Source organism: Amphiura filiformis, chromosome 4 (genome assembly GCF_039555335.1).
Source record: "Amphiura filiformis chromosome 4, Afil_fr2py, whole genome shotgun sequence".
Lineage (NCBI taxonomy): Eukaryota > Metazoa > Echinodermata > Ophiuroidea > Amphilepidida > Amphiuridae > Amphiura > Amphiura filiformis.
The window spans coordinates 85960078-85975910 of record NC_092631.1 but is presented as its reverse complement, the minus strand read 5'-3'; the positions used below and the strand labels follow the sequence as shown (position 1 = coordinate 85975910).

The following is a 15833-nucleotide window of genomic DNA, read 5'->3' as shown; positions in this document are numbered from 1 at the left end:
TAATAATAGGTGCTGTCAATCACACTTACGTCTGTCAATAAAGGTTGGATAAGTCAATTATATGCAACACTGGTGCTTCAAGTGGGCAATCTTACTCATGTCTCTCATTCAACTAGTAGGCAGCATAGGCCTATATCAGGTCCGAACGCAAATTTGATGTCATTCTGGTCTATATTACTGTGACATTTAAAAAAAAAGGACGCCTCTTCTCCTCTCGCATTCTTCTCTTTCTAGTCTCTCCCCCTCCCCAACTCTCACCTGTGTCATCTTTTGAATTATGTGGATATCTGAATTATATTGGATATTGTATTTCTTCTCCCCCTCTCACTGTTTTGGCAGTAGGCCTATGATCAACGTGGAAAAATTAAAATAAACGGAATAAACTCCTCCCTGCTCTACTCGCCCTCCTCTCTTCTCTCGATCTCCTCTCCTCTCCACTCCTCTCCTCCACCCGATCATCTCCTCGTCTCATCATCCCCACTCTCTCATTTCTCTACCTATTAGGCTATTAATGAATTAAAAATTTCAAATAAATTTGCCTGAAGCAATTATCAGATTACCAATTCCAATGAAAGAAATCTAATTAGTTTCACTTCAACGCACTTCTTTGGTGTTGCATATTACCAAGTTTTAAGGTGTATTTGGGATGAAAATAATTACCTGTTTTTGGGAAAAAATCCATATCTTCAATATGAAAGGTCAAAATTTTCAATTGATCGTCGGCTTTTCCTCCCAGTTACATACACTTTAAGAATATATCATTAGATTTATACAATTTATTTCGAGGACTGTTATATACCAAAAATATATTTTAATAATTGTCCATATGGAAAAGTTTTCCTATGAAAGTCTCTTTAAATAAATTATACTCGACTCCAGTGTGTGCACGCTGTGTGTACAGAAGCGTTCGAGGTCAATGCACAATGCATACATTACCACACAGCACACTAAGCAGGGCTGTACGGAAGAAGAGGGTATGGTTTTTCCTACTGTACGACTGCATTTTGTAACCAATCAGATTCCTTTTTAGAGAGTAGAATCTGGCAAAGTATTTCTAGGAAATATTGTGTGAGCCAAGTCAATCGGACTGACTATTATCAAGTGAGGGCTGTCTATAGCATGCTACTTTAATAACACGGGGTGCATGTCAGTGTATTTCGCAGATAAATTGAGTGAGATTTTGGGAATACCTTGCGGTGTTTAGTGCTCCTGTACGACGAGGTCTTTCATCAGATTTCCTTGAAAATCGGGAAAAGTAGAGTTTAATATATACATGAGACAATTAAGAGTGAGCCAAAAAATAAAAGACTTTCCCTTTAATAATAATTGAAGTTGAAAGTGAAAAAAGACAATTTTCTACCATTGCTTAACTGTGGGACCCCTTTTATTTGAGCAAAAGGGACTACTTTTCCATATGTAAAATTTGTATTATATCGTGAATTTCAAAAAATGAAAATTATTTGATATCAGAAAGACATATTCTTCGTATTCAGAATGCAATTCAATGTCTGATGTACGTGACACTAGTGCCGTAGGGGAGATTGGGGTTAGTTCTTCTTCTTCCTTATAAGTGCCTCCCTCATATGTATGAGTATTGTCAAGCTTTTCTTGTTACAGACAAGCTGTACTTATTTTTACTCTGGAACCTAGAGTAGATGAGTGTATTTTGAAGCACAGTCAACATGACCGGGATGATCCCCTGCTCTTTTCGAATAGCCTGTGACGTTCTTTAACATGCACACTACATTAATGTGAGAAAATATGCATGTACACGGGACCGACAGCTTAAAGTGCCCTCCGAAGCACTAAGCAAGTAGAGTGAAGTGTCTTGCTCAAGGACACAAAGAGCCGGACCTGGGATTCGAACCCTTGACCCTTGGGTTCACAGTCCTATGCCTTAACTGCTAGGCCACGCTCTCCTCAGCAGTTGAAACATTTTTCACAAAATCATCTTTTTAACGCAAATCGATTACTTTCAAGAAACACTAACCATATCAGTATAAACATATACATACATGCTACAAATACAGCCTTAAACTTTATTGGACCTGCTTATGATTATTCATATAATCCAATTTGAAAATTTGAAAAAAAGTGTTTCAACTAACCCCCCCCCTGGGGTAAGTTGAAACATAGGGTGGGTTAGTTGAAACACGGCTTGTAAAAATTTCAAAATAATTATTATTGTGTTGTTAGGGTTATACTTCCCTTGAAGGCACCCTTTAACATACAATCAGTGTGAAAAAATGAATAAATAAATATGTGGGAGTGCGGGTCAATACTTTGGACACAAGGTGATGAGTGTCACCATGGACCAAAATATGAGAAGCCTAAAATATTATAAAATGTACTTTCTGTGTGCACTTTTTGCTTGTATTATTGCTTTTTAACCATATTAAAGCAATATTGAAGAAATGGTAAACATGTTACAAATTTTTAAAAAGTCAAATTTTTAACCATATTTTTCTATGCAACTTTCACGTGTCAACTAACCCCACCTCAAAAGTTTCAACTAACTTGATGCCTATTTTTACATTTCAAAGTTCATTACACAAAATAAGAAATACAATAAAACTTTTATTTAACATTATTCTGGGACTTACTACTAGTGCTTATGATACTCAAAAATAATCCCTGAATCTTCAAACAACATGGAGATAACGATCTTTTCTGAGGGGTATAAAATTAGTAAGTCAAAAACAGATATTCCTTTCCCAAGCCAACACTGGTGGGGCATCAGTGCTGTTGCTAATTTGGTGGATGACCCTTACTAATACCTATTACTAGGTGCCAGTATTTTACCAAATTAATTTTTTGTGTCAGAAAAAAATACAATGTTTCAACTTACCCCGCGTTCCAACTAACCCCAATCTCCCCTACTATTACGCTGACTTTCGTATTCAGCAAGGAGGACAATTTCGACCTCCTCGTTTGTTTACAAACAGAGAGGTAGACAAAAGGCCTGTCAAAACTATTCCGCTTGTCCAAATACTCAAGTATCAAAAGGATGGTCCACAAAAGAGTGATTCACGCAACATGAATAGGGGATTAAAAAACTGTGAAGTAGGACCATGTGCTTCTTTTGTCCAATTTGCCATCAAGATTTCGAATGGAAACAGTTCAGACCCTGACACGATCATGTCAGAAATTGATTTTGTTCTGGGTCTGATTATTCGGACTAATCTAATGCCCGGGGGGCACTCACATGTTAAGGTGGTACGGGTATGTGTGGCGCTCAAGGGTCCCTTTTTCAGGCTCTCCGCAGTTCCTTAAGCCCCACATTTGGATCTGCTCCAGTTCTTTGAGCCTCAAACTCTGACAATTGTAGCTTTTAAGCTCAAATTTGGAAAAATTTAGAAATTTTTAGCTCAACAGCCTATAATTTGGCCCTAATTTCAGTTCTTCAAGCCCCTATTTTGCCCGAAAATCAGTTCTTAGTTCCCAAAGTTCAGGCGCTCCCGCACACCCCTACCAAAATTTAAGTTGAGTGCCCCCCCCGGGATCTAATGTGCTCTCTCCCACAAAAAATACTGTCGAAACGCTCATTTCAGATCCCTATTCTTAAAAACTTGCTTAACTTTCCAACGTTTCATTGGACTTGCCTTCTCAGTTTTATCATTTCATTTTATACCATTGAAAGCTCTTGACTCTTGCAACTAATTTTAAGCTTTAAAACATTATTCAATGACTTACCCTGGACCTGGTCCTGACTCTAACTTCCGGGTTCAAACGAGCAGCTTGTATGATATTGCAAGCCTGTCGTCCAATTAAGCAATTACCTGTTTCTTGGTCGTGTTATCAAAGTACTATGACGTCATTTATTTCAGATGCTGCATTCGCAATGTCACGAGTGGTTTCGAAAAGTGACGTATTTTACAATTAAGAATTGAAAAAGAAGTAAAGTCTTGCGAAAATCCATCGACAAAATGGCAGCTCCCAGCGTATTTACACCAAGGGCAACTCCCAGTTCTAAATTACGTGTTGTTTACGACACTGAAGGGAGAGAAATTGAGGTATTTATTTATTATTTTCATTATGTAATATGCACTTTCTGTGCTGCAAAGAATCAAATGAGATTTAGTGTTGAAATTCGTATGATTGCTCATCATAAAACTTGTAAGCTTACTTGAAATTGAATATACTACAGTGGAAACTCATTATAACGAAGTTATCAGGGACAGAGAAATGAGTTCTTTATATCCAAATTTCATTATATCAGGGTTGTAAAAACAATAAATAACAAAAGAATTTTGTATCTTGGTTCTGGAAAAATACTTCTTTATAACAGATGATAAAAGTGGTTTTCCAAGTAAAGTGTTTGGATGCGAGCCGTTAGACCATGGAGGTATATAAATAAATGGAGAATGATCGCCAGAATTCTAATCTCCTAAGTGGAGATTATCCCGTTACCTCTATTCAATGAGTCACCAAACTTGAATTGACCAGTCACTTCAGCCAAGCTATTGAAATCCACGATGGTTATGAGCCTCTACCATGGTTCATTGATTGTCACTCCCAAAATTTACTCATACATGTAGGAATTGACCCTACATTGACCCGTACCGGAAGCCTTGTAAAAGAGACTGTATAATGACGTCAGCTAGTCAATCAGCTAGTTCAAAGTCACCAGTTTTGATAGCTTATAGTTTCAATGTATGATCGTGCAAAACCCAAGAAATTCGGATGTTCTGTTCTCCAGTTATGAAACTGTTTTCTACACTAGTTGTGCCGTAACTTGACAAATGTACTTAGTTTTCATGTTCATATATTAAGCTTGTAAGGGGGTCTGAGGGAGTTCAAATATAGTGCAAATGAAAGCAAAACGTTTTTACCTTCCGATTGTGAAAAAATTATGTTGGGCCAATTTGGGCCATTTGAGTTCTGACGAGCAAAATTTACGGAAGTACTTGAATTCAAGCAAAAGTGATGATCAGACAATCTTTTCTAGAGAGAAATTGATATAGGCCTCACGGAATGTATAGGCCCTACATACTTTGTTTAAACAGTTTCTCATAGTTTAGTGTATGATAATCGTGATTTTGGTTGAAGCTTGGTCAAATTGATTGAGTGCCATGCCCATGACGGATATGTCATGTTATTGTTTTAAAACTTTTAATTCTGTATTGTCATGAAATCGTTATAGGCCGCCTAAATCATCATCATTAAACTTCTCATTGTATAATAAATAATTATCAGTATTTAGGCCTAAATGATTATTAATATTATTAGGAGGCTATCATTTTCTTTGGAGGAGGGGTTCCAAATATACGGGGGTCATAACTTTTGGAAAAAAAAAGTCATAATTCAATTTTTCATGACCAAAATGTAGGGAGTCACAAGATGACAACAGATAAGGTGTTTCTTTTTTCAAAAAGACTGATTTCTTAATGCAATTTAAGCACTCAATTTTTGGCGAAAATGAGATTTTGATATCAAAATTTTATGAAACATGAGCACTTTCCAATAAGTATAGGCCTAAACTTCATTTTACCCCATTGAAATCAATGGCCAGTGAAACAGACTTCACAATGTAATCAGCTTAGCATAATCAATATAAACCTGAAATTGCCTATTCAACAATAATTGGTCATAACCAACGTAGTACAAAAGAGGCTTGGCTGGATCATTCTCCATTTATTTATATACCTCCATGGTTAGACCAATAGGCCTATAAAATAAACGCCGTGTCAGACAAAAGTCTTTGAACATGGCAAAAGTTCGAAGTCAGCAAAAACATCTAAATCCAGTGATGCTGAGGTCTTCATCAGTGCTCGGGCCCCAGTAAAAATTAGAAATACTCGGAGACTCGTTTCTGATTAGAAAACATTAGCACAAACGTGTATAACCCGAGCAGACGAGCCACTTCTGCGGTTGATGATGTTGTTTACTGCAGAGCTGCCAGATGGTAGAAGCATTCCAAGTAGTAGGCGTACGGCGCTCAAGTCGCGCATGGTTTAACACACGACAGGCTTAGATGGAAGACGCAACTGGTGACGCAAACACTGACGCACAGTCAATGATGTTGTAGGCTGGGTGCGGAGGATGAACATAACTGGAGTCGGATGATTATGATGACCAAAGTTCAGTACAAACCTGGTAGAGCTTGACTAGAGTCGTAGCGAATAATAGTTTAAAGTTAGAAGACAAGGTTGCTACGTCGGCACGCATAGTAGGTGATAAAAGTGGTTTTCCAAGTAAAGTGTTTGGATGCGAGCCGTTAGACCAATAGGCCTATAAAATAAACGCCGTGTCAGACAAAAGTCTTTGAACATGGCAAAAGTTCTAAGTCAGCAAAAACATCTAAATCCAGTGATGCTGAGGTCTTCATCAGTGCTCGGGCCCCAGTAAAAATTAGAAATACTCGGAGACTCGTTTCTGATTAGAAAACATTAGCACAAACGTGTATATCTAACCCGAGCAACAGGGTTTTTCTTGTATCCGATTTCGTTATAATGAGGTTTTACTGTATCATTTAATTTATATCAGTTGTTTATTTGAGTGCATGCATGTTTCATGAGTGTCATGTGACCGTGACATTACTACAGGCTTTTAGTATTACAGGTTTAAACTATTCTGTGGGTCGGTGCCACGTCACTTCCAGTTGATGATGCGACTCACGGTCAAGTGTAGCTCGTTCACGTAGCGGTTGCGTTGTCCCACTGGCCTACTACATAAACGTAGATTGCCTGGCGATCGGAGTGTTATCGTCAGAGCACCTCGGAATAGGTCAAGTGAAAACAAATCCTCGATTCGATTTGTTGTTAATGATTGCAGTCATTGCTTTTGTGTGAAGTTTGGGCCCGAGACTAGAAATAGCCCAGATGTTGGACTGATAGAATAAGCCATCATGTACGATTTCTGTCCAATTTTTCAATATTTATTTATCGGCATGATAGGGCAAATCAATTAAAATAAATAACATGTCATCCCTGCCCTCACCGATTTTTGGAGATTTTCAAATATTTTTTGAATACTGGTACTTTGTTTCTAAAATTGTTGTATATTAGACCATTTCAAATCAAGATCGGAAAAGTTTGGAAAACTGCTGTATTTATTCAGGAAGCTAGGGGGTCAAATTGGCGGACAAGAAATGTCCTGAATCACGGTACCCTTTTGAGTGAAAATCAAACATGGGTCATCTAGAGAAATATTTTCCAGAGGTATTTAACTAACACCTTCGCTATTTGGTACTTCAGAAAATGTTCGTCATTGTTTGTTAGTTAGATTTTGTTTTACAGAACGAGAAAATATGCATCACATCTTCCATAAGTCAAAATAATTGACTGCGGAAGTTTGTTGGTTAATATGATGCCTGTTACCCGTTGGAACTTGGCACTGTACATGATGCTGAAGAGTTACTTCATGCTTTGGGTTTAATTGAAGTGAATGTTCAAAATCTGTTTGAAAAGAGCCTGCTACACATGTCTCTTTTTACAGAATGAATAATTACCAGACTCATCTCAAGTGGAGGCCACTATAAATTGTGTGTTGTAGAACTGGATTTTGCTATGAGTATGAAGTGCAAGAACATGTCTTTTTAAATAAGGTGGTACTACACCCCCTGATAAATTTTGTGACTAATTTTGCATTTTTCTCAAAAAATAACTACACACTGGTTTAAAACTGGTAAAAGTTATGTACATATTATAGGGGCAAGGAATCTAATTACTTCACTGGAATTTCAGTGATTCAAGACAAGTGGTGCATTATATATGTTTAAGAAATGAGGTGCATTCTAGTGGTACCTCTTTTCTTATCATAAATAATGTATCACTTGTCTTGAGTCACTGAAATTCCAGTGTAGTAGATTCCTTGCCCCTATAATATAGTATAAATATACATAACTTTTGTTACCAGTGTGTTATTATTTTTTGACAAAAATGCAAAATAGTCTATTTATCAAGGGGTATAGTACCACCTTAAATCTGAAATAGACAACATTTGTGATTGGTTTATCATACTTTTTGGAAAACAATACCTGCACTAATGGGAACTGCATGCATGTTTTTAATTGGGCATATTTTTGATTTGAACAAATTTGGAATTTCCTTGCAGGGAAATTTTAAAGCTTAGAGAAAAAAATTAGGTTTCCCAAAATGAAGAAATACATTAGAAATTGTATGAAACATTGCTAGATTTGTGGGAAATTTGCATTATTTTCCCAGGAATAATTGTTCTTTCTTGGCCTGTAGGTGGAAACCAGGGAAGATGAAGAACAAAGTGAAAAGCTTCAAGAAACAATTGAATTGCTCCTTGCTGCAGGCTACTTCAGGGCACGCATCAAAGGGCTGTCACCATTCGATAAGGTAAGCTGATATTAATATCCAGATTGGCATCCTTGTAGATTCTAGATACTGTACCATACTGTCAAATGGTTATAAGTGCGAGACGATATAGTGTAGATTAGCAGGCTTCCCATTGCTTTTCCTATGATCCTTCCCGATACTCAACTTTGTTTGTCCAAGGTCCACAAGCAGACCAAACCCATTTAAGGTTAGCAACTATTTTATACTGTTCCGAATTTATTTGAATTACTTGCAATACAAAAGTAACAAAATAACAGTACATTTGACTTTACATTTCTTAAACATGACAAAAGCAAGTAATTCAGGATGAGTGAATGGGCAAAAACATGACAAAAGCAAGTAATTCAGGATGAGTGAATGGGCTAAAAGTCCAAACACATAAGTGCCCACTCATCCTGGTTGTTCACAGCATCTTGCGAATGGTAGTGAGCTTTGGCAAAAATTGCATTGGTCATTTCATAGCGAGTGTGTAGAAGAATTCAAGTACGGTATCACAGATATACTTTTGTAGGGCCTGTGGTTCTTGAGTTATGTTGTAAAAAGGGCTGAAACAACAACACTTTTGTAAAACGTACTTATAACTCATTCATAACAATAAATCAAGCTAATTTTCCAAAGTATATGATTTATAGAATGAACTTAGAACTGCAAAACATCAAAGTGTTATTTTTCAATAATAATATTGCTTTAGATAATGAAAATCATTTTTTTTGGCTACTTCGACCAACAATACCTCGTCTACCCAACATGCATGATCAGTTTTCTTAATATCAGTAGTTGGTGGGCACGATTTAGTCCTTGGGCAGCCTGTTGAGAACCTCAGCTGTAGTGTTTTGTTAGACAGTGGTGCCCCCCAATGCCCAAGACCTCTGGTTACCAGAGGTCTACATTCAAGCAGATAATGTACCGTATTCATTCCAATAAGCGCCCATGCCCCAATAAGCGCCCACTAAGGGTATTTTCAATTTGCTAAAGGGTACCATTAATGTTGAAGTGACAGATAGATGTTGATACAGTGAAATAGCTTGCAATACTTGCAATACATTTTCTGCATCAGAAAAGCTACTAGAACGTCTTGGGACCCTTTTATAATAATACGAAAATTTGTCTTTAATAAACGCCCCTTAATTATTATAAAAAATTAGGTAAACAAGGTAAAAAATAAGCGCCCATCTAAAATGACTTTGTTAAGCGCCCTGGGCGCTTATTGGAATGAATACGGTAGATATGACTAACTCTTTGTTTCCTGTGTGACAGGTTGTTGGTGGTATGACTTGGTGTATCACAACATGTAACTTTGACATTGATGTTGATCTTCTCTTTCAAGAGAACTCTACCATTGGACAAAAAATGTAAGTAACATCGCATCCTGTGATGTCCTGTGATGGCATGAAATTTATAAGTGCACAAAAATTCATTTTAGAATTTGAATTTGCATATGCAGAGGAATCCAGAAATTCGACACAAATGGTTGTCTCCTCATCATTGGATTTGAGATTGTTCATCAGGTGATTCAAGTTGCTCCTGGAAGCGTCTCAAGTCCCACTACCCTCAGACTTAACACCTTGACAGTGCTGCAAATTTTAAATGATAAGAAACAGCTATTGCACATGTATATGACTTTCGTGCACTCATATTTATTCTTTGATGTCATAATCAGTCACCCTTACTCCTTAGCCATGAGAGCAAAACAAGTAATAGCATGTCACTTTGTTGTTGGTCTAAAATTTTGTAGGATAAACTGGCACATGAAAATTTGTTATAGAAAATAGGACTACCAAAACATTGTATGTAGTCAGTTGACTCTCCAGAAATTAATGATGACATTTTTGTATTCTTGTGACAATTTGTAACACACATGCAATACAGGTTTATCTCTGTTGTTGATGTTTTGATGGGGGAATAGTGATTCAGAGTGATTCAATCCCCCATCTAATTATGTCAGATATATATTACATAGTTAGACAGGGGAGAGACAAGCAACACAAATTCTGGTAAACCCAAATTTACCCCACATGCCATAATTTCAACAATTTTGATGTTTTTTAAAGCATCTAATAGAGCTTTCTGGACTAATTTTGACCTTAAATTAAAAGAGAATTTGCACCAAAATCTGAATGGGAAGGAGCAAAATTTTGTGATACAATTTAGTAGTAAACCTTATCTAATGCATCTTTTAAACACCTTTTTGTTTGTTTGTATAGTGCATTGACAGAGAAGATTGTAGCTGTGCTGCCAAGAATGAAGTGTCCACACAGAATAGAGCCTCATCAGATCCAAGGACTGGATTTCATCCACATCTATCCTGTTGTTCAGGTTAGTATTGTGTGTAAAATATTGCAACCAGTGACATACTGATCTAGGGAGGGGGTATCAGTTTGGCTTATTTTAGCATCAAAATTACAATATTTGCATATAAGAAAGGTTTTTTAACACAAGTCTCCATATACATAAATGGCTGCCATCTCCACATACATAAATGACAGTCAGGGAAAAAATTTCACTGACCATCCAGGATTTGAACCTGGACCCAAATTTGGATCACCAGACTAATGCTCTACCAACTGAGGTAATGATTCAGATGGACAGTGATGTTATTATCTAGAGGCCATCAGTTCAATACCCACCCTCACCAAATGATATTTGCATTCTTCACTTGCAAATGTCATTCTGGAAGTGGATCACTGCTGCAGGCAACTTTGCTGTTATGACCCTCTGGGATATTTCCTATTTTATGCTAGTGATGAAATCAAATGTAGGATTATAGTTAGGTTCTTATGTCCAGATTTATGTATGTCAGATCCTGGGTTTAATTTTACTCAACATTAATTACTTTTCTCAACAAGTTCTTATGGTCTTGTTCCCAAGGTTCTCAGCATTGTAACACAGACTATAACATAATTACATTAATTTTGTTTTTCTTATTTGCTTGACACTAGTGGCTGGTTAAGAGAGCTATTGAGACCAGGGAAGAAATGGGTGATCAGATTAGAGCTTTTTCTGTCTCACAATTTAACAAACATCATCAAACTCCAGAGGTAAGGCTTTCAAAACATTTCATTGGACAAGTGTTGGTCTGTTTAAGGGTAGACGAGGTATTGTTGGTCGAAGCAACCTAAAAATTGATTTTCATTATCTAGATCAATATATTATTGAAAATTAACACCTTGATGTTTTGCAAAAGTTCATTCTACAAATCGTATACTTTGCAAACTTGCTTAATTTATTGTTGTTAATTAGTTATGTACATTTTACAAAAGTGTTGTTGTTTCAGCCCTCTTTACAACATAACTCAAGAACCGCAGCACCTTTAAAAGTATATCTGTGATATTTTAATTCTTCTACACGCTCGGTATGAATTGAGCAATGCAGTTTTTGCCAAAGCTCACTACCATTCGTAAGATGCTGTGAACTACCAAATCACAACAGTTTAAAATAATTAATAACCTTAAAGGACTCAAGAACAGTTTAATCTTTTCATGAAAAAGTTGCAACATGTAAAATATTGTCCACTTTGATATTCTCTCAATTTATGCTCAAGAAAATGTTAATCCACTGTATCAAACCAAAGAGAATAAACTAAAACTGTTATCTCCCAATCCAAGTTAGACTCCAGAACTGGGGAGTAAGAGTAATAAGTGGGACAAAACCTTGTTTGTCCAACCAACAGAATAACCATCACCCTTGACACTCAAAACTGCCAAACTAAAGCATTTCCCACCCTGGTTTGGCTGTGACATCAAAGTGTTGAGGTAGCTGTTTCGGAGCATCTTTAAGCATGTGCGTGTGTATTCCAGCACTTTGAGCGACCACTAGCGATTTGTTGCTGGGCCCAATGAAATGCACACTGACGTCAATGCCACATCAGGGTGCAAAATGCTTTAGTGCAAATTGAATGTTTCATTAAAATAATTGTGTAAAAGCAGCCTTAGATTAAACCAAGTTAAGCAAGGGAAATCTTTAATTAAATAGGAGCATAAAGAAATAAGTTTTGAAATTTAAAGTAAAAATGATGGTAAGGGTATGATGTGTTAACTGTAACTGTGTAACTGTGTCAATAGGTTCACAATCAGACAGGTGCAAAACCGTCAAGCTGAATCATATTTGATTTTAATGTTGTATCTGAATAGGATGTGGAATTTGAGGGGAGGAAAGACAAATCAGTAGGAACCGTGAATGAAGTCAAGGATGCGTATAAACCTCAGCGCCGATATCGCAGAGCCGATGCGCACAGGCTTAGAGAGGAAGAACTGAAGGTCCAGTCAACTCTACTGGAATATGGAAGGTATGTTGTTTTGCAACTAATTTAAAAGTGCTGTGCAAATGAAAACATGTCAGTTTATTTTGATAGATTAGATCACTAGAAACCTATCCCTAGTGGTAATTTACAGAAAATAATATGTAAGTACCGAGTGAAGCTTATCTGCTATTAAACATGTTGGAGAGTTAAATTCCGGATCCAGAACTTAATTATAAAATCCTACTTTGTGACTTTTGGAAAGGGCACTTTTTGTCTTCAATTTAGGCTCATTCAGCCCTGAAGTCATGGAAATCTCTCATTTTCACACAACACTTAGTAAACAGTCATATAATTATTTCAAAGTTAGTTTTGTTGGTACAAAACAAAATCTTACGATGTTATGACGACATGTTCAGAGGGGGACTTATTTCTTTTGAGGTGTTTATTTCAGATGGTATTTAGTACAGGGTGAGTAAAAAAAAGCGCAATAGAGAAAAGAATCCATTTTTATTTAAGAACCGATTTGAACCTTTTAGATTTTAAAACATTTTATAAATGATATATCCATTAGTGACCTTGTGTGAAAAAACCAAGGAATTAGCATTTACCGTTTTGTTTTTATGACACATTTTATAGCTATACCCAATTTTAATGTTTGTCCAAGAAGCATCTAAAATTTAAATGTCAGCCCACTCTGTGTATGGTAGATTTGGAACAACTGATATTTTCTTAACCTCATTGGCATTGATATAAAATGGAGCACCCAAATTGTTATTTTCCTTGGTCTTGTTTAAGGAAAAGAAACATTATTTGTTGTTATTTTCATTTTACCTTTACTTTATAGATGTTTATTCTCTATCAAAAACATACACATTTGTACGCGGATTTTTTTCAAATGTCGAGATGAAATGCACGCAAATTGAAGTGGAGTGAATTATAAATATCCAGTAAGTTGGACATTTTGGGATTTAAAAAAAACTGGAATTGGAGTCGAGTGAGGTATGAAGGACTTAAAATAATGTTAGAATGTTTATTTGAACAGAAAAAAGAAATTAAATTAACGCAACAATCAACCTTATTTAAGTTAAAGTCAGTTTCAGAGCTGGTGATTTTATCGTGCATTGTGTGCTCTCATTCAAAATACATGGTACCTCGTGGACAAATAAGGAAATTGGGTATCGTAGTGAAAGGACTCATAAAAATTAAGCGGTAGATGTGATTGACTTCATTTTTTTTTCGCAACAGGTGACTATTGAGTGTGGCATTTATAGAAACTTTCAATAATTGGAAAGTTCAACGTGGTTCTTACATAAATATCGATTTTTTGCTCTATTGCACTTTTTTTGACTCGCCCTGTATATGAACAACCAATCCATACATGTAAAAAATCAAACTTGCAAAAAAATTGAGGGTGTAAGTTTATAATATCTCACAATGCCTTTTTAAGGGGTACTACACCTATGTGGTAAATTTAGACTATTTTTGCATTTTATCAAAAATAATAACATACTGGTAACAAAAGTTATGTATATTATTGGGGCAAGGAATCCAATTACTTCACTGAAATTTCAGTGATTCAAGACAAGCGGTTCAGTAAATATGATAGGATATGAGGTACATCCTTGCTGTACCTCTTTTCTTGTCATAAATAACAAACCGCTTGTCTTGGGTCACTGAAATTCCAGTGTAGTAATTGGATTCCTTGCCCCTATAATACAGATAACTTTTGTTACCACTGTGTTATTAGTTTTTGAGAAAATGCAAAAATAGACAAAATTTATGGAGGGTGTAGTACCCCTTATAAGTTAAACACATTGGTAACATCAGAACATGTATGATCTTTATGTTGAGCAAATTAAGAATTTTACATTACCCTAAATCCTAACCTGAACACCAACCATAATGCTGATCCTAACACAATGTTTTAATTCTGACTAAAATGTGTCTTTGCTATAAAATTACCAACCCTAGTAAAACTGCCAAAAGGTCTATGTTCCTTCTGCAAATCAATCCTATACTTTATATGTCATCATTCTACTGCTAGCCCTAATCTATGTTCTTAAATGTTTCCTGTGATGTAATTACAGGAATGACATGTTTATGTTGTGTTATTTTAAATGGAAATTGATAGAATAAGCCAAATTGGTATTAAAATTTGCAATGCGTTGTGGGACAGTTTTTGCAGTTTTGGTACACATTGAATTCTGACCTATCGTGAAAATTGTTAGTTGTGCATACAAAATATTGTTTAAAATGTTTTATTAGAATTTTAAAAAATGAAAAATTAATTATTTGAAATATTTAATTGATAACATTATTGTAACAATAATAATAAATGAATAATAATTAAAGCAATTTTCTCGATAGGTCAGAGTTCATTGTGAGCCAAAACTGCCAAAATCATCCCACGATGCATTGCAAATGTTATGCTGATGTCACATATTAACAAATTTATATTCAACCAGTTGGATTTGTAGAGATTTTAAAGAAATTCTATTTGAAAGGTATCATTAGGTCTTTCAAATGTGTGAGAATTGCCAGAAGTATCCACATTTTAGTTCTGGTTTAAATATTTGTTCTTCATTATGTGTGTAAAAGCAACAGTGCTGATACATTCATTTTTCTTCTTTCTCTTGAATATCAGACGCTATGGTCTCAGTCGTTCCTCAAAGTCTGATAAGGACGCAGAGAAGGATGCCAAAAAGAAAGCCCTTGCTGCTGGTTTATCACCTGCTGGCAAAGCCCGCTCTGATACCATGGACAGTGAAGAGGCATTGGCACAGGAGGAAAAACGCATCCAGGCTTTGATGAGTGGAATGTCTGCTATGGAAATACAGGAGGTGGGTATATTTGAAGGCAGAATAATGGTACAATCATCTGAAACCATGGGACCGATATTGTAAGCCTACTCATTAGCATAGAATCAATAGAGGGAGTACACAGCTTATGGAATAAAGCTGACTAATTCCACAATGAAATCTGGACAATAAGCTTATTTTGTGTATGCTTACATGAAGGATAGACCATGGTATCTCATAAATTGGCTAATCAATGAAACGATAGAGTATGTTACCAACGATCGACTTCTTCAGTAATAATCAACTTACAACTTAACTACCGGTACTTTTAATTCATAGAAACTAGACAAACTAGATTTTGTGAAACACTTCAGAGAGGAAGTGGTCAAGACAGATTCACCAGCACAGTTTGATAAACTTAAAATCAGATATCGAGAGTGCACTCATTCAATCTCCATATGATGTCAGTCTGACTCAACTTCTCTTTTC

General features: G+C 36.0%; 1 protein-coding gene across 1 annotated transcript in view; it reads left to right on the top strand.

Moving 5' to 3' along the window:
• Positions 1–3880: 3880 nt before the first annotated feature.
• Positions 3881–15833, top strand: part of LOC140151586 (coiled-coil domain-containing protein 93-like) — a 71820-nt gene continuing 59867 nt past the window's right edge. Inside the window, exons 1-7 of the mRNA XM_072173982.1 lie at positions 3881–4013; positions 8193–8306; positions 9564–9658; positions 10511–10622; positions 11246–11344; positions 12437–12591; positions 15191–15386. Of these exons, the coding sequence (XP_072030083.1) occupies positions 3927–4013; positions 8193–8306; positions 9564–9658; positions 10511–10622; positions 11246–11344; positions 12437–12591; positions 15191–15386 (858 nt within the window). The 5' untranslated portion in view covers positions 3881–3926. The remainder of the gene's footprint in view (positions 4014–8192; positions 8307–9563; positions 9659–10510; positions 10623–11245; positions 11345–12436; positions 12592–15190; positions 15387–15833) is intronic.